Source organism: Corvus hawaiiensis, chromosome 4, assembly GCF_020740725.1.
Source record: "Corvus hawaiiensis isolate bCorHaw1 chromosome 4, bCorHaw1.pri.cur, whole genome shotgun sequence".
Taxonomy (NCBI): domain Eukaryota; kingdom Metazoa; phylum Chordata; class Aves; order Passeriformes; family Corvidae; genus Corvus; species Corvus hawaiiensis.
Genome location: NC_063216.1, coordinates 6202116 through 6222419, shown reverse-complemented (window position 1 = coordinate 6222419; position 20304 = coordinate 6202116). Strand labels below are relative to the sequence as shown.

At 40.7% G+C, this 20304-nt stretch overlaps 1 protein-coding gene across 20 annotated transcripts in view; it reads right to left on the bottom strand.

Annotated features, from left to right (window-relative positions):
• The window catches only part of SOX5 (SRY-box transcription factor 5), a 609605-nt gene that overhangs the window by 19247 nt on the left and 570054 nt on the right, over positions 1 to 20304 (bottom strand). For all 20 annotated transcript variants that reach the window (XM_048300783.1, XM_048300780.1, XM_048300784.1 and 17 more), the window contains 2 exons: positions 12638 to 12815; positions 7264 to 7409 (listed from right to left, as the gene is read on the bottom strand). In XM_048300783.1, coding sequence (XP_048156740.1) covers positions 7264 to 7409; positions 12638 to 12815 — 324 coding nt within the window. The remainder of the gene's footprint in view (positions 1 to 7263; positions 7410 to 12637; positions 12816 to 20304) is intronic.

The following is a 20304-nucleotide window of genomic DNA, read 5'->3' as shown; positions in this document are numbered from 1 at the left end:
CTAACTGCGGGAGAGAGGTGGCACACCAAAAATGAACGAGAGGAAAATCACAACCCACGCAGGATTTCCTGGGAAGGAGGGTCTGCATGCATGCAAATAGAAAGCAAGAACACAGTTTCTGCTTTCCTGGCAATTGTTTAATAAACAATGGGTGACTCAACTGCATAGCAGCAATATAGCCATTACAGACTATTTTTTTTTCCATTTTTCCCTAGAAGGTATTCAAATTATGAAGGGTGATGTACCTTTGCTTACACCTCTTCCAGCCCTGCAGAACAGGTCAGGCTGATCTCTCAGGAGCTCAAATGGACACAGTTCACAGAAGAATCAGGCCCAGCTTCTATTACACTGAAGAGAGGTACTGCACTGATGCTGGAGTCCATCAATGTGCTGAAAGCCTCAGTGATTTGAGACATGCGATTATGTAAAAATAATAAAAAAATCTCAGGAAGTAATAAGCTCTCATGGCTGTGGGGCACAGGTTAGAACTTAAACCCAAGGACTCAAAAAGCTCAAAAGTCATAACGAGAACTCCCCATCACTTGTATGTTATTTTTTAAGGAGGAAGTTGATCCATCTTTATTGGGTTTCATAAAACTTCCACTACAGTATAAACAGCTGCAGTCCTCCCTGGTCCATACTAGGCTGTGAATGTTTCCAATCTCCGCCCTTTGGAATGAACCAAGTCTTAATTTCCATTTGGACTTCAGCAGCTACAAGGGTCTAGGGTTCTTCCCTTACCTCTCTGCCTGCTGTTCTCCTTAACTTCAACTGGAGTTTCACACACACACATCTGTGGGCAGAATCTGTCCCTCCCTCCATAGGCTTCATTTTTTATTAGCTAACCCTGCCCATGCAGCCCTGCCATCACAAGGCACTAAAGACACACATAAACATCCATACTTAATCTTGTCTTTGAAAAATGGATCTGGGCATTTAATAAATGATGGTCAACCAGGAGGAGGAAAAAAAAATAGTGGTGTTTTAAAATAAAGAGCTAAAATCCTTGGAGGAATAAAAAAAGTCCTCACTGCAGAATCTCTCCCTCTCGTGCGTAGGCACTTGCTAACTGGGAGTAGTGGCACTGTGACAAAAGCAGCAAAACCAAAGGCAGGCTTTACTAAAGGAAAAGGGGGGAGGGGAGTTCTTCCACTGGCCATCTGTGAAAACAAGGCATGTGGCCATTAAATGCAGAGGCTGTAAATATAAATATACACAAGCTCCACAAAGCAAATGGCAAAAAAAATGAAAGGGGGGACAGGAGGGGGGGAACAGATAATAAATGGATAAACTTTCAGCTGAAGTAAATCAAAATGTTTATTGCTTAGTGCTGGGCAAAACCAATTTTGATCTTTGCAGTGTGCAAGCATGATCTGTGTTTTTTTAAATTAAATTTGTGAAAAGTTTCAGGAGAAATTGCAGTGGGTACAGCAGCCCTGTTGAACAGGACTCCTTGACCACAAATGATCCCGTTGAGGCTGCTGACTGGGCTTACTGGAAGTCTGACATCTGGGTGATGGATGGGTGATGACGTAATACCTGCTTCACTTGTCACACATTTGAAAACTTTGTGCTCTGTGCTGATAGCATGGACAAAGAGGACTGCAGCCCCCATACAAGAATTTCTGCTGGCAAAGAACCTCAGTGAAACAAACTTGGAAAGAGAGTAGGGAGAGGCAAAATAAGAGGGGGATATACAGTTGTTAGGGTAACATTAAGTCTTGTGCTGTGGGACTCTTAACAGTCTGCAAGACACAACCTGGTCCCCACATTGCACAACCATTAGTCCAAACGGATCTCTGCTCACACTGCGAGAACAAAAACATTACACTGATCAGCTTTTCTAAGGTTTTACAGGCCAGTGCGGAATAGAGTGGGATACAGGACATATCTATTAGGTCTGCTGAACTTGCAGGGAGAAGTGTGGACGTGTGTAATAGCTATGGGTGACACAGCCTCTGCTAGTCCTTGAGAATGCTGAAGTGTTTTTCCAGTAAAATACTACAGAGATTATGAAAATGGGCAGGTTTCAACTCTTGCAGAGTGATTTGGTTTATGATGTTAGTACTGTGCCTCTTGACTAATTGTCAGTGGGTTTCTCCTGTTTGGGAAGCCTGGCTTGCACCAGGTCCCAGTTTCAGTCACTACAACTTACTCAATCTAGTCTGACTCACAGTCTTTCAGTGTCTGCAGCAAGCACAGCATTAGTCTGTTTTACCAACCCTTCTCTTTTCTTCTCCTGCCTGCCCTTCTGTCCTGCAATTTTCTCTTGACTTTCTGGTTCAAATCTAACCATTAGGAGAAGGAAGAAAAAGCTATTGAAGCAAAAATCTCTACTACAAGAAAAATTTAAATGCCATGTGTTAAACCAACTACTCCTTATGTGTTTAGTAAACTGAGTTCCAGTGTTTTATTTCACAAAGGCAGCAGGATCTGCAGGTTTGAGATTCTTAATATTTCCCTCCTTCCCAAAGGGAGAGCAGAGACAAAATTCATTTCTGCTCAGTGGATCACCGTGGTTTCTAAAGAGTTAACTTTGCTCTCCTCATCCATCAGGCAGCTATGGAGGCATCAGGAAGGAATGATAGATGTAAAATTATTACAGGGCTGCCACCCGACATACTTTCTGCCATTTGTAACTAATGCTGGAACTGACACACTTTTTTCATTATTAAACATCCACATTAAGTCAACATTGGTCACTGTCATTTCATGTTTGGCACTTTCTTAAGGGGAAGAGGGAGAGGTGGGGGTGGGAGTGCAGAGGATGGTGGGAGGAGGGGTGAGTGGGAATGGGAGGAAAGACATCCTGAACCCAGTGTTCCATAAGCATGAGTAATAGGCTCCTGCTTACAATGCTGGAATAAATATTGTTACAAATAGCTCTTTAGTCACAGCCCAGTAGACAAGTACATGTCAGAGCCTTTTAAAAGGACACACTCCAAGCAATAACAGGGAGAACTTGTACCACAGGTTAAGACACACCCCCAGCACAGGGGGTGTATTTGAATGTACTCAACTTGGAGTGTGACTCCATCCCTACACATCAGAAAGCCTCTGGTGGCTGTGTGTCCTTACACAGCTGTCCCAGCGCCTGCCAGCATTCAGAAACCAATTTGTGCCAGTGCACACTGACACGTGTTCAAACTGAGGGCTTGTATGCCCTCTTCCTCCTTTGTCACAGAGTACATCCCTGAGAGTCTGGCTGCAGTCGGGGAATTACTGGCTAGTGTTGTGCATGTTTGTGCTGTGTATCCCTGAAGGAGTGCACTGTAGGCTGGGATGCGTGCACACACATGCTGGCTCTTTGTGTTTGTGTACAGCTCCCTTGCAGTTTTGGGGCTGGACAGAGAGGCCAGAGTTCCCTGGCTGATGCTGCCTGTTGTGATGCTGCCTGCTTGCCCCAGCTGACAACCTGAGCTCTGAGCTATGTGTATAACAGGTAAGATTGTTTATGTATAGTATGTATCAAGCTATAATTAACTGTAGATGACAATTACAAATAAAACCATGCTCTTGGGTTTCCAAGAAACCAGAAAAACATATACACACTCTTGTCATTTATACAGGGAAATGTTTCCAAGAAAAGTAATGTAAAAATATGTTTTACTGCATTTGCAATTAAAATAGGTTTTAGTAAAATCCATGTTCATCGTGATGCTCATAGTTTTTACAGTAATCCTCTGAAAATCAAATCCATCAAGATGGTCCAAGTTGGATGCCCAAAAAGTGACTCACCCAAATAATCTTAGCCATTTTTAAAAATCTTTTCTTATGTATGACTCCTTTTATACAGTTTCGCTCTAATTCCACAAAGTTCCTGTCTAACTACTGCCTTAGCTGGCATGTCTGGCTGTCCACAGGGATCAACACATCTGAGAACATGAGCAAGATAACAGGACACATATGAAGAGCCCGAAGAGCTTTAACAGAGACTCCCAAAGATGGTTTCCAGCCCGAAGGCTGCCCAGCTACCCCTGGCAGATGAACCCCCACCAGGAGTCTCACATATATATTGGGAATGGCACAGAGTCCACCTCCACTGAAAGGCTGCAGAAGCAATTCATGCAGCAAAAAGCTCAACAGGTCTCAGAGAATCATAGGTCTCCAAAAGTACACTACCCACTGCAGCAAAGAAGGGAGAAAAATTTGGGACAGCCCCAAACAGATGTTTGTTACCTATAAATGAGGTTACTCTACAGGAAGGAGAGTCTTTCCTCTGTACATCAGCACAGACATAATGTGCATTTCTAAGTACTAATATGCCCAGGGACACATAGATATATATTAGGATAACCCTCTCTTAATTCCACCTCCCATCTCCAATTCTCTGGCCAGGAAGCAAAAGTCACAGACAGGATGTCTCGAAAGTTTAGGGCTGCCACTAAGTCCCATGGTGGGACCTTGAGCTTCTGAAAGGGAAACTCTCTAATAAAACTGTAGCACTATTTCTTGCTATCCACTCTCCCAACTATCTAATTCTCTGCCTTTGAAAACAGAGAAAACCAGAATAAAGTTTAATTAAAAATGGCAATACTTGCTTTCCTCTCAAATCTTGCTGTTAGGAAAAAAACTTTAAAGTCCTAGACCAAAAAGACACTTTAGAGAAGTTGGATTGTTTGCCTGGACGTGAACTTTACATACTAAAATAAATCACAGAATCGCAGAATCAATTAGGTTGGAAAACACTTCTGAGATCATTGAGTCCAAATCAGTGAGCCCCAATAAAATTTTGGCATTAATTGTATCAAAACCACCAAAGCCTACAGTTGCTTTAGAAAAATTTTCAATTGAGCAAACCATTTTTTTTCCCTGCTACCTTGTAAAAGAACTCCTGTCTGCCCTCCACGAGCCCACCAGGAGGTACGAATTAGAGAGGAAAATAAACTTCAGCTGAGGTTAAGGGTGCGAAGTGAAAACAGAAGGAATAAGGAGAATCCCAAGAATAGGAAAGTAACAGAATAAAGTGAATGCAGATGGTTCCACTCCTGTTACTTAATCAAAAGGCTGTGCAGAGTCACTAGAGCCAGCATAAAGTCATGTGTTAGAACAACAGCTGATCTGTATTAAAGAAGATTAACTCGCAATGCCATGGTGGAGGGCCTGGGATTATTTTATGTGCTTCCATTGCTGAACAAGCCGTCAGCACAATTACTGCCCTCCGATGTGAATGACTGATCTGTAACCACAGCTAAACAGCATGCTGCTTAGGGGCCTGGGTGCTTCATGAAGATGAATTTCCATACCATCAAAGTGCTTTTAATGGGCTTCCTGATCCAACCACAAGGCCTGCTTTGCAAGTATATAGAACTCAGGATGAAGGCTTCCTGTCCAAAAGGATTTGGTCGGTTGTCACTTGACAATTCCCAGCCAGCACAAGGGAGGAGAGGGGGGAGATAGGTAGAGTTCTCTCTGCTTTGGAGGATTAAAAAAAAAAAAAAAAAAAAAAAAGGAAAAAGGAAAAAGGGAAAAAAAAAGGGTACAGATGCTTTCTGAATTCAACCAACTGCTGTATCCACAGCTGAATTCAATGCGCTTAACAAATAACGGCAATTTAGCTATGCTTGCGAGGAATAGCTTGAGTCACTTTGCATTAGCATCTGGCTGAGTGTTAAAGTCATTTCTACATGGGGAGCAGAGAAAAGGAATTTCTGCTCCGAGCATCCTTTCAAGAATGCTTAAATATTTGAATATAAATTCCTTTGTGCTTGTGATCACTTCTTATATCTGACACTCTGCTTTTCCCTTTTCCCTTCTGGTGCTCTTCTCTGTGAAATGCCATAAACATGCTCTATCCCTTTCTTTCTCTCTCCCCATAGCAGCACCTCTTTCTTCTGAGACAGAGTGTATGTACTGCCAGATACCTATTACACTGACCTCTTTTCTCCTTCCCCTTCCTCTCCAGAAAGTGCATGAAATTGGAGTAATTTCTACACCACTGACACCCAGGATAGGCTGATGAAAAAAGTACAGCGGTGAGAGACTCACGTGTACATTTAACATTCATTACACAGGCTGCTGGCTTCTCACAGCTTATTGATCAAACTCCATCTAAAACCAGGGAAAATGGAAAGCTATCCAAATTAGCAATCTGCTCATTCTGGACGATACTGTTTGACTCACAAGCTTCTTAGGATGACTGGATTTCAAGTTCCTGCTAAACAGCTGATCATTTTTATTCAATCTATTTACCTGCCTGTCTCAGTGAATTGCACAAGACCTTACAGTGGAAGTGGTTTCAATAAAATGCAGTTGACACCAAATGTGACAACGGGGATCCTTGTACTGCACAATGACGGCTGTATCACCTCAGAAAATATTGCAGGGAAGGAGAGGAACAGAGGAGAAAGTCCTGCTAAGCACACGATGTTGAGACGCACACTAGAGTTGGGATGCGTATCTTAGGTGGCAGCATTATAAGGGCAACTCAGTATAAATGTGGCAGCAAGCACTGGCAGTTCTATTTATCCTCCATAAGCCAGGGTAGCACACAGAAGGACATCGGGCACTTACAGAGAAAAGCAGCAAATCACGACCTCACTGACACACATGACAGTTAGAGCCCATACAAATTTTACTAGAGAATATCCACTTTGTTGGTATTTTGTTATAGCACAGCTTTACAGGCCAGTACAAAAGCAGAAGGTGGTAAGGCCCATACATTCTGCTGCCTCTAAGCTTCACTGCAAATATTTGGTGCAGTTTGTGTTGTCAATTCTCTGCTTTTTCAATTTTGTTAAGTCATCTAACATGACATGACAGTGCTACATTGCAATGGTCACAAAATATCATATATGACAACCTCACAAGGCTAAATACCCAGAAGCTGAGCCTGAGTATCAGCAAAGCTTATGTTCCTAAAGAAGCTTGAGTATTTTCAAATCCAGCTCATCTCACAAACACATGTAAGCATTTCCATAAAGCAAGATTTCCACTTAGAGATTTCCAAGATCACCTTCTCTTAATACATGTTGACAGGCTGGAACAGAGAATTAGTGGCCTCCAAAATTCTTGTGAGAGCTTTAACTATCTCTACCTCCTCCCCACTCTCACCCAGGGGTCTCCAGGCCTCTCTTTCATTTCATCTTTTGGTTGTGGTTTTCATTTTGCTTTTCACTTTTTTTGAACTATTCTGTTTCAAAAACAGGGAAGGAAAAATAGAGTGAGAAAAAGGAGGAAGAGAAGGGAGGAAGAACCTGGTTATCTGTGGGGAGAGGCAAATTCCTACTCTGACCCTTTGCAGAAGGAGTCTGGGAAACTCACTTTTTCTGTCCTGCAGTTATTGAGACCCAGGCTGTTCACCACGGCCACCTTCCCATCCAGCACCTGCTGCTCCCTCCGAAGTTGCTCCTTCATCTGTCGGGCCTCCTGGATTGCCTTGGTAACAGCATCGTGGTCATTTAAATAACCTGATGACGTGATAGAAGAAAGGATGTCTTAAAAAAAGAAAGTTACAAGAAAACACTTTAGCTTTCATCAATGGAACGCAGAGTTTATCATTATTAATGAGAAAGAGTTAAAAGGCAATGCCCACAAACCTGTCAGTGCTCAGTAATTCTGTTGTTGTTATGATAGAGCCACCTGGACGTAAAGCATGAGAAACCTCGGTGCCAAAATACTCGTTCTTGCTATTTGATCCTATTAGTTTCAATATTTCCCTGACACTGCAGAGGTTAGCCCTGTGGTTTGTATGCAGCAGGATGTAACCGGATAAGAGTTAGGGGAAGCTTTGATCATGCCAGCAATCCCAAACTCTTAAAAATAGACCATTTCATTCTTCCCCTTCTTAAAACTTGTGAATACATTAAAATAAACCACAGGTGGCGGTGGTTTGCTATACATATGAAATGCATAATGGCTGGGAAGAGAAACCTCATCCACTGAATGCTCCCCGCCACCACCTGTCATTCACAAATGTACAAGAAACCACAGCTACACGGACCTACATTCCCACTCCTATTCACGCTTCTAATAGTAGGTCAAATGTCCACTGTTTTGCCACAAATTTACAGCCTAGGGCTTAGCCTTGGTAGTCACTGCATTATTTCCTTTTAAAATGTTACAAGCATCACTAGCACAGCTAATACTATTTAATTTTAAATGTGACACTTTGTCATTTTTTTCCTTTAATATACTGTAGACCATACTTATTATGATCTGCATGTGATTTGTAGGATAGAATACTGATGGGAGACTCCAAGCCCTAGTCTGTTTTTTCAAATATTAAAGGAGAGGCTAATATCTATTGATCTCCCTCTCCCCCTCCACATCCCCACACGTGTGCACACACACACACACACACACTTCTTTCTGTCTTTTAACTAGGGCATAAAAATGGCATAAAATGAATCTGTAATATGAAATTGCCCAGAAAAGGGACTTCTGTTTGTGACATGAGGCTAAATCTATCCAGATCCATTGGTGAATTGTGACAGATGGAGGGACTGTGAGACAGAAGGCAGGCACTAATCACACACAAAATGACCGGCTTGCCTCAACATGTTCCATGGATTCCAGCAAACTTTACACCCTAATCCATTTTTAGAACAAAAAACATCTGGGCCATAAATCCTCTAATCTGCCAAAACACGCTATTAAATCCCATGATTTGTTGAAAAACACTAAGATTAAAGAAAGGAAATATAAAATGGCTAACTGCCGTGTTAGGAAAGTGTTATTAATACTCTTTCTTTGTCTCAATTATGAATGTTCTGTTCCTAAAGAGCCTTGTCTAATCATGTCAGATTACACATCCTTGTTGTATTGCTAGACTCTTCTATCTGATCCACTGATTGCCAAAAAACGTAGGACATTGTCTTGCTGCTTAAAACATTTCAGGGGAAGAAGCTGATGTCAGATTAGTTCAGTGCTGTGCTGCTGTCAGGATTTTAGTTTGATTTGGGCTTTTATTGTTTGTTTTTTTTTTTGGACTGCAGAAAGAGCAGGACTGGTACTCCCATCTTCCTTGGAGAGCAAAAGCTAGAAAGAAAAGTTTCTGTGTGGTTTGACTATTGTTAATTGTACTGACAGCTAGTTTTGGCTAAAACCCCAGGAACCCTGAGAGTTTTATATGAAATAACTTGATCCACATTGCTTTTATTAAATGACCCAGTTCAGTAATTCCCAGCCAATGGAATTAGAGTAATTCCAGTTTTCCCAGCATAAGGAAGAATATAGTCTGCACCAGTACAGTGCTACCAGTCGATTTTTTTTTCATCTCCATTTTACCAACTTGCTTGGTTTCTTCCCCAGTTTGCATCTGCTAACCTTTGCATCTGAACAACCTTGCATGTAGTCAGAATAAATTAAAAAGGAAGGAAATAAACAAACAAACAGCAGTATTAGTGCTGCTTTTGCTCTTGTCTAGGTATAATACTTTCAATCTGTAAGAGAGCCAAATTTGCCTAGGAACTGGAATGCATGCCCTTCTCCAGACTATTTGGCTTTTCCTGAATACTGCTATCTTTGAGACAGTTTGGCACATGACAGTGAATAAAAGCAAGCACTCCTTATGTTTTTCAGTAGCTGCCAAGATGCTGGTGTGCAGGGAAATGATTAATATAGAAGCGAGTTGAATGTAAATTATTGTTGTTTAGGGTAGGTGGTGAATTACTGACAGAGAGGGGAACTGCATTACATAAAATGCACTTAGTTCCAAGGATTGCCAAACTAGCACAGAGATGTTGCAGATAATGGCAAAGAGCAGAGAGAAGTTGTTTCTGTTTTTAGTACACAGACATATGCCTGTTCCCAAAAAGAAATGCTTGGATTTAAAGTCATACATGAAGCCATGACATTTGTGACTGCTCAGTCTGCAGCACAATTTATACACTATAGGGATAGCTCTGGAAAGGGTTGTGGAGCTGTATGCCTGAGTGCAGCTATGCTGATAATCTCTGAGGCTCTGAGTTCATGTCCTCCAAAGAAAACTGAACAAATACACAGGCATTTCTCCATGTCATGGGGTCCAAGGAGCCTGAAGAACTGCTTTCAGAGAATGGTTTTAATTTGAAGTTACTGGTGGTGAAAAGTGACAGCTCAGCCACATCCCAGCAAGGTGGGCTGTGCACACCTAGGAGAGACAACTTGTGCCTTGTGCTGACAGCTGCAATCATTCCAGTGGTGGAGGTAACTGACTGACAAATGACTGAGTGTTTCCCAGTGACTTTTTGTAGAGGGATTTATCACGCAGGATTAGAAAGTGATGCAGTTTCCCTACCGTGTCAGGGACCTTTGTAGCTTTGCTAAAAACGCTGTCAAAATTTTTCATGGTGTAGCTCCTGCTGGAAGGTGACTTGAAATTTCATGCTCACTTCAAGATCACCAAACAGTTTCATCATGGCAATGAGTCCTACTTGCTGTAACTTCTGTTGGATCTGGCCTAGCAGTTAGCAGGAGACGCTGTAGGGTGTTCAGGAGCTTTTCTTTCTTGCAGTCTTCCAGTAAAGGATAAACCTTTGCTAGAAGTACACTGTGTCCATCCAGCTCTTGCACCAGTTAAAGACAGCTTATCTTACATATACAGCATGCACAGTGATACTGCTCAGCAACCTCAAAAAGTCACTTTCTACCTTTGTAGCTGAGAGATGTACAGCAGTGAACTCCATGTCATTAACAATAACTTAAGTATGTTATCTTTTGCTCCACAGTTTTCCATGGTTTATTAATGGTATAACACATTAATTCTTCTTACAAGAGTGACCTTTAAAGCTCTATTCATCCTCACAGCTTTTATCCAATTACATTATCACTCATTAAAGGTACAGCATTTCAAAATCTGCACCTTGTTAAAAGAAGGAAATTGCAGGGGTCTCAAACCTATGGAAAATATCAGGTGTGTAGGGAAAGAAGATTGAAGAGGGGAGAACAAGCAATGTCTTGCCACTGAGATGTGAGTCAGATGCTTAACTTTCCATCAAAATATGATGCTCCCTCTACTTAAGGACAAAAAACCTAATGTGAAAAAATTGAAATTCGATGCATTGTGCATGGAGAGCAGCAGGGTCAAGCAAATCAAAGATGAAATACATTATTATGTACCACAGTTAAAGAGTGTAGGGTTAATAACAATACAGACATTAACAATTAGTAATGTGATATTTAAAAAATATTTATATAATTGTAATGTGTCATACCAAATAAATTTCAGTGCATAGCACTGCTGTATCACAGACACAGCTTCTATTAGGTTTGACCTATGGCTTCTTTTGGGGTTTTTTGTGCTATCCCTGAAAGTGGCCAAGCAGGAGATGCTTTAGGAGAGGAACATGACAGACAGTAGAAAAAGTACATCTGCCTCACTTAATTCCTAAAACAGAGCTTCATTTACATAATGAAATCTTGATTCAGGTTATACTCAATCACATCATGGAGTACAACATTTCAGTTACAAGGATCAAGAATGGGGTGTGTACACATTTTCCTTATACACACAAAGAGCAGTCCCTTTAACACATCAGATTTATGAAATTACCACTAAGACTGTTATTATTTAGATAGTCTTTAGGCAAAGACATAATTTTGGCAGGAGGAAGAATTACACTATTTTCTGGAACAATGGTAAAACCAGACAGTCAAGACTTTTTGCAACATAAACCAACAAATTTCAGTTTTTTTTGAACGAACCTGGTGATTGCTTTGCTTATTACACCAAGGTAAAATAATATTCCATTCAGCATTTGGACAGACTAGGGACTAAACTTGTAATTTTGGAAAGATACAGACTTTTAACTTCAAGGGATATTTTTGAAAGTTTATCCATCACTTTTAGATGACATAGTATACTGTCATGGGTCTTCAATGACCACCATTAGACAGGTCACTGTCTTTAATGTGTGCCATTAAACAAACAGCATTTATTAACTTCTATTGATAAAGCAGCATCTGAAATAACATAGGTCTTCGTTTTCTGACTCTGTAAAAGTTAAGATACCCCTCCTGAAAGGAAAAGTCTCTGCGAGTTTCTTCACTGACACCAACCAACTGGAGTATTATGGTCAAACTGTGACAGCTCCTGGCCCACTGCCTGGCAGTGGCTGATAAAAACTCCCTTTCCATTAGGACCTATCCCTTGTTATGAGTGGGTGTCCTGGGATGATGTTATGAGGCTGCTTTATCCCTTAACCGTCCGCTCAACACCCAAGGACGCTGTGCCATTAAGATGGACCCGGGGACAGGACTGGAGCCACGGACCCGAGGGGGCAGTTGAACAGCTCAACCCAACGGCTCGGGGGTTCCAGGGGCTCGGGGGGGAGTGAGCTGGGAGCACTGTGCTGCTTTTCTGGGTTTCCTTTGTGTTCCAGCTAGCTGGGAAAAGGTTCTATTGCGTTTTTTTCTTGTTATTTTTTCTGCTTTCCTTCCCCTTGCCTCACTACCTCCCTTCCCTCCTCGCCGGTCCGGAGAGCCCGCGGGGGTGGCCCCGGCTGGTCTGAGCCTGGGTGTCTGTTTACTCTCAGGGAATTTGTTGTATTTTGAGGTTTTTTTTTTCATTCTGTTCTACCCTGTTTTGTTTGTGTGTTTATAAACAGTTTGGTTCCCCACTTTCACTTCTTGTGACCCATTTGTCTCATTGACGGAAGGAAAGGGGAGGCCCTTTTCCCTTCGGAGGAGACACTTACTCCAGAGTGACTGAGCTCACCTATTGTGTTGGCTCTGGCCGAAGGACTCGCTAATGTTGCTGGCACGGAGGACTTTAGTGAACTGGCCCCACTGTTTATTCTCAGAGCTGGCATGTGAGGAGAGGTGGGTGATGTGGGAGATTTGCCATCAGATGTCTTGGGTTTGGCTGAAAGGTTCAGAGGCTGGGCCACTTCATCCTGTGACAAGCAGAGGAGAAAAGAATGTTATCACCAAACTGCTGTTGGCACAACAGCGCCCAAGTGAAGACAGTGGTTTCAGCTCATTTGAACTTCTAAACCTGAGAAGTTGTATCATATATATGAAGATCAAATGTGATACCATCTTGTCACTCTAGTTTGGAACTGAAATGACTGATAAACTGGAAAATTAGTGTGACATGATTAGAGAACATCATCCATTTGCACTTTGCTTGAGAGCTGTCTCTGAAGAAATTATTCCCATCAACAAGACATTTGCTTCTATAATGAAAATAAAGAGGAACTTTACAGTTATATTTTATTTTGAATCTTATATTCATTAATGAAGTAAAAACTGAAGAGTATCTTCACTTAAAACTCAACCACCACTAGCCAAACTGGGCAAACAAGTGAATGGGGGTTCAGTTGGGTTTTTTTATGGTCTTTTTTTTCTTTTGCACCTTTTTCTTGAGGTTTTGTTTTGTTTTAACCTGTACTTTCCCTTGAACTTCCCAGACTTAGAATTCCAAGCACAAAAATACCATAGCAAATAAATACTTCTTTTCCACCTTAACAAAATCTGAGACAATAACCTGGATAATTCTGCACATAGCCCTAGAATTTTTATCTTTTGCAAAGTTGAATTTCTAGATTTCAGCAATTATTATTATAATGTGAAAATAGAAAAATTGGGTGACATTTTTTGAAGGGCAACTGAAATTATTCCTAAACCTGGCTTGATTACACAGAGTGACAGACAGTGCTATAAAAAACATTAAAATGCCAAGTAATGTATTTTTGTTTGACCAAAGTAAAATACAGTAAGGAAAAAAAACCAAAAAACCAACAGAGAAGGAAGAAAAGAATTTTCAACAAGGGGAGCATTTTAGAAGTGTTTTTAACTGACTTTCAAATAAGCAGAACTAATGCATGTGATGTTAGATCAAATCATCACATAAGAGCTTAGCTCTTGTCTGACACTGTAACTTAGGAGAGTCATCCTTTAGCTACAAAAAGTGTTACATCAGACAACTGGGTTTCAGCTCTAGGCACTGAAGAAACTGATTCTGATTAGTTTTATAGAATTACTCCTGACTTACAACAATGCAAAGCTGAGTGAGATTAGACTCGTAATGTTTGAGTGTTTTACCACCAAAGTATCTGTAACATGTAACACTGATTCTTTTCCACACAGGGCGGTGTGCTGCCGTAAAGAAGGAATTTTATAGCTGCCTAGTGCTTGAGGAAGTATGATGTAGATGTCTCCAAACACAAGACAATTCTGAAAAGCACTGTCACGTAACTTTTCCGTTGCCTTTGAGCAAAGCACCTTTGTTAGATTGGATTATATTTCTCCATTTGGTTATATTTCTACACAGTTTTGTGATAGTCATAGCAGATAAACATTATCAGAGGCACTGTGGACAAAGCTGTCATCCTTAAAGTGATGTTGAAAGCCATCCTAGAGGCAACTTGTGCATAAAATAAATGGGAAAAAATCAATGCATAAAATTGCCTAAGGAGCCTACATACTGTACTCTCAGAAGTGAATTAGGTACCTAGATAGCAGAGTTCTGTTGATCTTCTAGGAGATTTAAGTTGCAGGGTTAAAAATGTCACAGTAAAACCAGTATTTGAGATTTTTAGAAGGGATTTGTTACTTTACAGAAATACAAATCCATTGTATTAGAATACAATAGATAAAAATAAGGATAAAATAAAATTAGAGTAAAATAAAATACTAGCCAAATGGAAGGGGATTTGCTTTGCTGCTCCCCTGATTTCAATTAAAAAATAAAGGAATCTCACAACAGTCCAACTATAATGTTGTGAAATCAGTACTGAGTTAGTTGCATAAAAGTTTTAAGTACAAATGGGCCAACAACCCAACCAAATGCAGTGACCTTGTCCCAGACAAGGATCCCTGAATAGCAAAGTCATGTATTTGGAAGACAGCATGAGAAGCAAAGCAAACCTGCTCACAGACTTTTTTCAGTTCAATCCAAGAGGGGTTGGTTTCCACGTACATTCGATTCTTGACCTCTGCTGTAAGTCTCAACAAAAGGGGCTGATTAGTGTCAGATATGGTACTAAAAGCTGCAATGTGCTCTCTGCCCAAAGAAAGTCTGACTGAGAGTCGCACCAGTTCAGAAGGAGCAGCAGCTAGTCCCTGATGGGAATGGCTCTCACACACTGCAAAGGCAGCTTGGATTCCAGCCTGCATCCTTACAATGAAAGGTTTTTTCAGTCTCATTCTTTTGCCTCAGCCCCTCAGCTATCCTTTCCCCATAAAGCTTATTTCTTCCCTCCTCTTGCTTCTCCCTTTTCTCAGCTCTTCTCTTCCTTTTTTTTTAAGCTGGTATGAAGGCAAGGTCATGTGCAAATCCAACAGTGGTTCTGATCTCGTTTAATGCGAGTTAGAAACACAGGAGGTGTTTTTTTCCCCATTGTAGGCATCAAGCAATGAGGCTGTCTGTGTTGTAACTATTCTTGGTAGTAAGAATGCTCTTCTTCATTCAAGTCAGCATAGCCTATTCTGGAGCCAAGAAATATAAGGCCTTGTGGAAATAATAGAAGTCGACAGTTCCAGAGCTGATAAATGTCATTCCAAAGTGCCCCTTCATTAACTTTCATTGTGTGTTCAGGCTAATGGTAAATTAATCAGAGGTCACAGAAGCTTGGTTCTCATAAATGAGGATAAGTAAACCATTTTCAGCTATTATATGTATTTATAAAATGATACTACTTCACTGTTTGGTCTTCATAACATTTTTACTTCTGTTATTTCAAAGAGCATTCTCAAATCCTCGCTGGAAGTCAAATGCATTAAAAATTCAGTCAGACAATTTAGAAATCCTACATTGCATCACGATTTGGTAATAACTTCAGTCATTTCCTTTACAATAGTGGAACTACACTGATTTATTCCAAAGGACTCTAAAAAATATCTGGGGGACAAGTAATAACATACAATTGTGTTAAGTGTGAACATGACTGTTAGGATCTTCACTCCTATAATGTCAGTGAAACATTTTACTCTTTTCCCTTTCTGCAACCATAAATTCAAAATCCTCTGCTCTTCCAGCTTAAATCAAGAACTGTACTGTCTTCATTATTGATCTGAGCCTGTATAACCCCAAGAAGAATTAGGTATTAGTCTACCTTTATTTTTTAAGTATAAAATCTCCCAGCTAACATTCTGCCACTTTACAGATTAGCAGAATTCTCCCAACCATGCCAGGGCTGTGTGTAAGACAGCTTGGGCAAGTAAGAGACATAAAAGATAAAAAACAGATGTAGCACCTTCAGGTAGATGGTATCTTTCAACAGCCAGGAGATTTGATTTTATGCAGTGGATCACAGAATCTAGAATTACTCCCTGCACTCAGTTTTTATTAGAGAAAGTATTGATTGGTCCCTACCTTTTTTTTGAAATGCACCTATTCTAAGATGACATTGATAAGGTGGGTTTTTTCCCCAAGCCAATATTTTTTAAAGAGTTAAAGTCAAACATTTATTTATATATCAGCCAAAACAATTAATGCTGAGACTAGAGGACATTAAGACCCAAAAGGCTTGTAATAATACAAACACAGATGTGATGAAAGTAAAATATGATCTTGATTAAAGGTTATGAAATGGCTCTTTTAAAGTAGCACATTTGTCTTACAAAACAAAACACACACACGCACACACACAAAATAAATGTAGAGAATAAAGCATAAGCAAAACCACATGAAGGAGGGCTAATAAAAAAAGCAAAGCATTGGTAAAGAGATTCCCATCCCTTGTATCACAGTTGTGTCAGAACAGCTGCTGTTTGAGGGAGAACTGATTTGCTTCCCAGGATTGGAGGACTCATTAACCAGAACTTGAATTCAGGGAACTTTAAATCCTTGATTTCCTCTAGATTTTTTTCGCAGCTCTATCTAGGTATTTGAGTAAAGAAAGAACCCTTCACCTACACCAGAATTTGGGGGTTAAGTAAAACATTCAAGACCTGTATTTCGTAGCTTCACTCAACCTGGATTAGTATAACTTTGAGCAGTCATATTTTAAACTTTAGACACAGAAAATCTCCAAGTTTAAGTGCCTGACATGCAACACATAAACAGAAACGCCGCTGGCAAGTTGAGTGTGGATCACACTGTTTTTATAATGTTTGTATGGTCCTTTGAAAAGGTAAAATGCTAGGTTAACCCAAAGTGCTTATTAACATGGGAGGAAAAAATGAAAGAAAGGGAAAAGGAAGAGATTTGGCCACAGTCATACAGTGACAGCGGCAGAGCTTCAGACAGACCCAGGAATTCTGACTCGCAGTCACCAATCTTGAAATAGTTGGCTGAAATGATGTCTTTTCTAATCTTTCCATCATGCTGTCTCTATTTACTTCTTCCTAGGATAAAAGGTTAATTCATCTCTATGGAGAATAGATATGGAAAAAGAAGAGGATAAAATCTGATTTTGAGAAACCATCTAAACCATTTATTAAAAATGGTACTATTTTAACACCAAGAACTGAATAAAAGACTGATAGCCCACATGAATGAACCAGCCTCAGAGAATGAAAAAAGGGTGGTGTGGGGGTGGGGAGTGGTGCTGAAGAACCCAGACGATTCATTAGGATTTGATAATCTCACTCCTTTTCACATATTTTAAGATTAGTGCACTATTAAAATACAGTTACTGAATTATTGTACTGTCATTTAAATCCAAGTGCTGGATCCCACTGTGGCATGCGCTGAAAGTCCAGGTTGCAGGGTTTATTACAAAATCATGAACTACTCTGGGTATCATCTGACTGGCAATACAAATGTGCTTAAATGACCTGGCATAAGCACAGCCCAGCCTGCTATACTAAAGAGGCTTTTCATGACCTCTGGGAACACATTCACCACATCTTGCTGCCTATTTAAATGACCTTGACAGTACAAATTACTGCCAAATGAGTTAGAAATAAGAAGTCAGGGAGGGGGGTTTCTAAAAGATTGCCTCTGCCACCTCACCAGAAACAAAGTCTTATACCCACACCCTGGTTCTGTTTCCTGGAGATCTTGATTTCAATAGAAATGCAAAATATGGAGCACTCACTGGCATGTCTGGGGCAGAACACAATGACGCTATTGTTGCCCACTGAACAATGCAGCCTCAGTGGCTTATCCCGTCTCCTGCTTATCCAAAAATGTCTAACCAAAATACATAAGAAACCGAGGTGCAACAGCAGAGATGCAAAGAAAATCCTCTGGAATCAGTGTCCCTCAAGACTACAGTTGTCCACACACTTATACAAAGACACTGGCAGCTTCCTTCACATCCCCTCCCTTTCTTCTGAAGCCACTCATGGTGAAACTATCAGTGGTGATAATAAGAAGCCAAGAGGTAAAGGCAGTTGTGAAACATGTTGTATAAATGAACCATGCTGCTGATATTATCCTCACTGATGAAATAATTGTATTAAATTAAGCAGGGATGTTCACATGACAGGATGGGTGAATTAGATAATGCTCATCTGCAGCTGTACCTCCTCCTGCCACATTCTCAAGTTTTGATTAAGAATAATGTGTCCCTTCCTGCAAAGGTGGAAATTTCTCTAACTACGTAGAAAAACAGATACAAGACATAAAAATAGGTATCTTGGTTATGATACAGTAATAAACACAACAGAATTATTCTTCAGGTTCAGAGAAGTCGCTTTATTGTATTCTTGTCCACAAGTTTCAGCACCAAAAGTAGAAGGCATGACTAGACTCTGGTTAGAAAGGAAAAGGCACTAAAGAAAAGGATGAGGGCAGGTATAAGGAACAACTGTGTTCTTTCCTACTGATTCTGCAAAGTGCACAGACCTTTACTTCTGTGATGGTGCAGAAAGATGTCTGCCTGGATTTTTTTCTATACCCAGAGCAGCTTTTTCTTTTCTTTTTTTTTTTTTTTTTAATGGGGTTGCTTTGCTGAGTATCTTTTCCTGAGTGAGTTTCTCTCAGAAGGCAGGTACTTTCTGGACTCAGGGTACGTTATCCAACCAAAGTTAGTACTTTACTGATACTGCCCAAATACCCTTCTTCATGGGACTCGAAACAAAGGGGGAAACTGAGCTGCCTCATACTCGTGACAAATATTCTTTCTCTTTTCTGGTCTGCTTATATTTATGAATAAATTACTCCCAAAGGCTTTTTTACACTAGGAGGATTATTGCACAGTCTCCATTCTTGTTCACAGAGAAAACTGGTGTAGGAACATAGTAAGTGAATCTGTTTTGTTACACCTGGGACAGAGAGGACTTCTCCCCCAGTCTTCTTCTGCAACCCTAGGGACTCTCAGTGAGGATATTCTCTGGGGACTTTTTCCTCTCAGAGAGATCCCTAACATCCTCCCCTTCCTTTTTTCTTTACAGGAAGCCTAGCTGCCAGGAAAGAAGTCAGCCGTCATAAAGACTAATTTACTGCCCTGGAAACACCAAGCTTTGATTTTGTCTGGTCTGCATGTTGTCACAGTAAAAAACAGAGAGCTGCTGGGTGTTTTTCGCTTTGTATTTAGCAGTGTTGTTTCCCAAAGTTGTATGCAGAATTCCCAAACAGATATAGGAAGAACAAAAGAGCAGCATGCAAAATGACCTGTTTATGAACATGGCAGGCCCTGGATGACTCCTTCTCCTCCACACCACAACCTTTGTATGCAATGCACAGCACTTATTCTGTAGTACCTATTCTATAAGCCATGGAATACAGATGCTGAAATAATAGAGGAGAAAATACAAAAGTCTAGGATCATTTTACTCCTCCTGCTATCTCAGACATGGAAGAGTGGGATGTTGCAGTTACACGGCAGCCTAAAAGCAGTGTCTGGGGAGAGAGTTATGGAACTGCTCTTCAAAGTCTCTATCCATTGATGACCTGGGGTAAAGGCCTTCCTTTTGTGTAGCATCTGGTCAGACCTCTGCACACAGAAGCAGCTCTTTAACGGTCTTCAGGAAAGACTGCACTGGGATCTTGCCCTTTGGGGTCTTGTGGAGCACAAGGCAGGCTGCTTGGCCAACAGAATACACCAGGACATGCAGCTTAGCAAAATGAACAGACTGGTACATGTTTACCCAAAATTCATTTGTTTAGTTTCACAAATCTTCAGAGACACATCCTCCAAACCACACTTGCAGCTTCTGGCTGGCTTTGGACTGTCAAAATGCCCAACCATCCTTGTGAACTCTGCTAGTAATCTCCACAGACAAATAGCACAATGTGTTTGAGGAAAGCAGCCAGTATGAGATTTCTAGGCTAATTTTCCTTGATCACGAGTTTTCAGTCACAACAACCTCTAGGGAAACCTGATGACTTATGGATGCTTATCCCAATCCAGATCCAAACTTCAAGCATTCGTTTTCATCCACACAGAAGTAAATTACTTAGTCCTATCACCATTATTCTTCTACTTGGGCATTTGCTCTTCTGTTTGACAGGAACCAGCAGAAGTGAGAGTTGCTCACCACATTGCTGAG